The 3,093-nt window shown below is 27.3% G+C and overlaps 1 protein-coding gene across 8 annotated transcripts in view; it reads right to left on the reverse strand.

Moving 5' to 3' along the window:
* Positions 1 to 3,093, reverse strand: part of LOC102679863 (acetyl-CoA carboxylase) — a 23,853-nt gene that overhangs the window by 16,182 nt on the left and 4,578 nt on the right. Inside the window, exons 1-2 of one of the 8 annotated variants that reach the window (XM_006615568.2) lie at positions 2,420 to 2,548; positions 1,440 to 1,646 (exon numbers count right to left, since the gene is read on the reverse strand). The exons of 2 other annotated variants lie outside the window; for them this stretch is intronic. In XM_006615568.2, coding sequence (XP_006615631.1) covers positions 1,440 to 1,646; positions 2,420 to 2,450 — 238 coding nt within the window. In that variant the 5' untranslated portion in view covers positions 2,451 to 2,548. Of the gene's footprint in view, positions 1 to 1,439; positions 1,647 to 2,419; positions 2,623 to 3,093 lie in introns of those variants that run through there. 5 more of the 8 variants (XM_031510449.1, XM_006615573.2, XM_006615567.2 and 2 more) reach the window with 5 other exon arrangements.

Below are 3,093 nucleotides of genomic sequence, written 5' to 3' on the forward strand. Positions count from 1 at the left end.
GTTATGAGTCCTCCTGATATGATATTGTTGTCATTTATATACGTATAAAAATATCGATCAAGATCGAAATTAAATAAGCCCAAAAATGAAATGCAGTACATGCAAACAAATAATATGAAAATATGAATTTCATGAGAAGCAATCATGGATATGATTAATTTATATTATTAGTTATTATATAAATTTAACGCATACAAGATTTATTATTCATAAAGTTATAATTTTACAAATAGTTTTATTTATGTTAAATAATGCATATATATATATAATATACGTAATCTATAAGATAAGATAATAACGAAATAAGTAATTTAAATAATCAGTTTTATATTTATGTATACATATTTTAAAAAAAATTTATAAACTTTTAAAAAATATCTAATAATGAATTTTAGAAAATAATTATTTAAAATTATCATCAATTAATGATATCAAAAAGACATCATTAATGTAAATTTTTTTAATAATTGTTAAAATAAAACATCAATTTAATCAGTTTAATTAATTCAGTTAAATTGGACATTCAGAATAATGGTAGATAAACTTTTAAAATCTTATATTTCAAAAGAGATTCATAAAATACATCGTTTTCTATATTTATTTGAAAAGAATGCGCTTTACACCACTTTTTCACTGAATCATTTTAAATAGAAGAAATGTTTACAACTTGTTTTATTAACCAACGAGGTTTTGTTTTCTTGAAAGGAAAAATTTCATATAACAAACTCAATCGCATATCTTCTTTTACGAAATTTAAATTAAACGATGAAAATAACTTTTTTTTTTTTAAGATCATGTAATTACACAATGAAAAATGATCCACGCAAGTTAATAACAACACCAGCATCACCGAAAAGACACATTATTTTTCAAAAAATAGCCACGCTTGTCAACTCTATTAAGGCTTGTAATTATAATTTCTTTTTTCGCATATTTGATCAAAGTTTTAAATCCTTCTCAGGGTAAATATAACAACTTGTTAGTTGTTGAATGGAAATTAGTGACGTAAAACCTTTCCAGAAAAATCTACGTTTCGTAAATGTTATACAAACGAAACGATGAATAAAAGACGAACAATAATGAAAGTAGAATAAAAACATAACATGTTTTTTCAAGAATGCAAATCTATTTGAGAATAAAACTCTTGAGAATTACTTTCGACAAGTATTTAATGTCATTAATGAAAACTGCATTGAAAATGAAAGTCATTGTTGTTCATAGTCAATGAAGTATTCATTTTGCTTGAAAAATATTATCAAGAGCAATTGAGTAGAGAATTTTATTCTTAAATCTAATTAGCACGTTGAAAAAGGGATAAATAAAATCACGATTCCACCAATGATGATGATGATGATGATGATGATGATGAAGAAGAATTGTAGAAGAAAATAAGCGAGCATGAGGAGAATCGAAATTCGAAAAGCCTGGTTACTACTCACCCTCGATTCTTCTACCAAATAGCGAATGAATTGCTCGATAAACGTGAACCACCCACCACTCTTGTTGTAGCCGATCCGTGAAAATGTATCCAATGTGAAAGTATCGGTGTGCTATTGCAGCGAATGTGAACCCAGCGAGAACAGGGGTAAAAAGAAGAACGACGGAAGAAACACTTCGTGATTCACTTAGTAGATGTTGAATGAGACCTTGAAAGAATTCCGAATGATCAAGCAGGATCCTTTTCCCGAATTCGCCTTTTTCTTACTACACTGTTTCGACATGAAACACGAATAAAATATGTCCTCTGTATTATATTGTTACAATGATAACAAAACTGCTTGTAATGTTTCTATTAATGTTTGTTGCAAACGCAAAAAAGAATGGAAAATAAAATGTTACTCGAACCGACCTCGATGACTTTTAATATTCCTGAGTAGTTAGTTAATTACAATAAAAATAATTTAACATTGGACAAATAATAAAAAATTGAATAGATTGTTGATTAACTTTGTTTCAAAAAATATCTAATTAAAATTAATGTTAGCCAACAACAGGAAAAGAAATTCTAATTCGCATAAGTGCGCGTGAGAAAATCACATTAAAATTTTAAATTGGAATTTTAAAAGTCATTTAAATATAAAATTCTATTTGATAGAAAAGAGATTAATAAGAAGAATATTAATAAGAAGAAATATTAATAAATTTAATAATTTTTTAAATTTCTTTTTTACATCAATAAGTTAAAATTTACAAATTTTAAATTACTATGTTATTTGTTGATAATTTTGAATGATAATATCAAAATAGGTTAGATAAAATTCTATAAAAAATAAGTTATCAAGTTATCAAGTTTGAATAACATTCGAGGTGAATAATGAAGAAATTTTCCAAAAAAAACTTGTTAGAACGCTTCAGGGAGAACGCAATAGAGTTTGCTATGAATTAATATGTTCCAACGATTTAGGAAATTCATCAATACCGAAAAAAGTATCCAGAAGACCTCGAAGCATACCAGAAGATACAGATTGATGCCTGGATATCTGCGTTCTTCTGTTGACAATTGTTCTTTTCACTGTTTCTATTTAAATATGTTCCTCTTCCTTATTTTTGGTATTTTCACACACATACACACAAAAAAAAAAAAAGAAAAAAAAAAAACTAAACGAAGAAATATACAATTTAAGGAAATAAAAAAGAAAAAACAAGAAAAAGAAAAAACTGAGTATGAGGGAAAAACAATAATCGTTGCGAAAGTAATAATCAACTATTAGTTTTGTCTTTTATTTGTAATATGAAATTTTCTTTTAAAGAACACATAAAAATTTATTATATCTTTGTTCTTTTATCTTTTTTATCTTTATCTTTATCTTTGCGTGATCAAACATCCGTACGACAAATCCTCGTCATCATCGCTCTTCTATTACTACACTTCACGTTTCACGACGACGAGCACGAAAGAAGATACGACAACGCACTGACATGCACGCTGTTCTTGCCGATACCGCGCTCTTTTGTGAACACGCGCGACTTTACTTACGGAGAAAAGGAAATCGGCTAGCGTCAAAATGAAACGAATTGAAGGAGACGCGCATGGACAAATGACCGAACGATAGAAGAAAAAGTGAACGAAAAAAAAAAAAAAAAAAAAAAAAA

This window comes from Apis dorsata, unplaced genomic scaffold, assembly GCF_000469605.1.
Source record: "Apis dorsata unplaced genomic scaffold, Apis dorsata 1.3 scaffold_227, whole genome shotgun sequence".
NCBI lineage: Eukaryota > Metazoa > Arthropoda > Insecta > Hymenoptera > Apidae > Apis > Apis dorsata.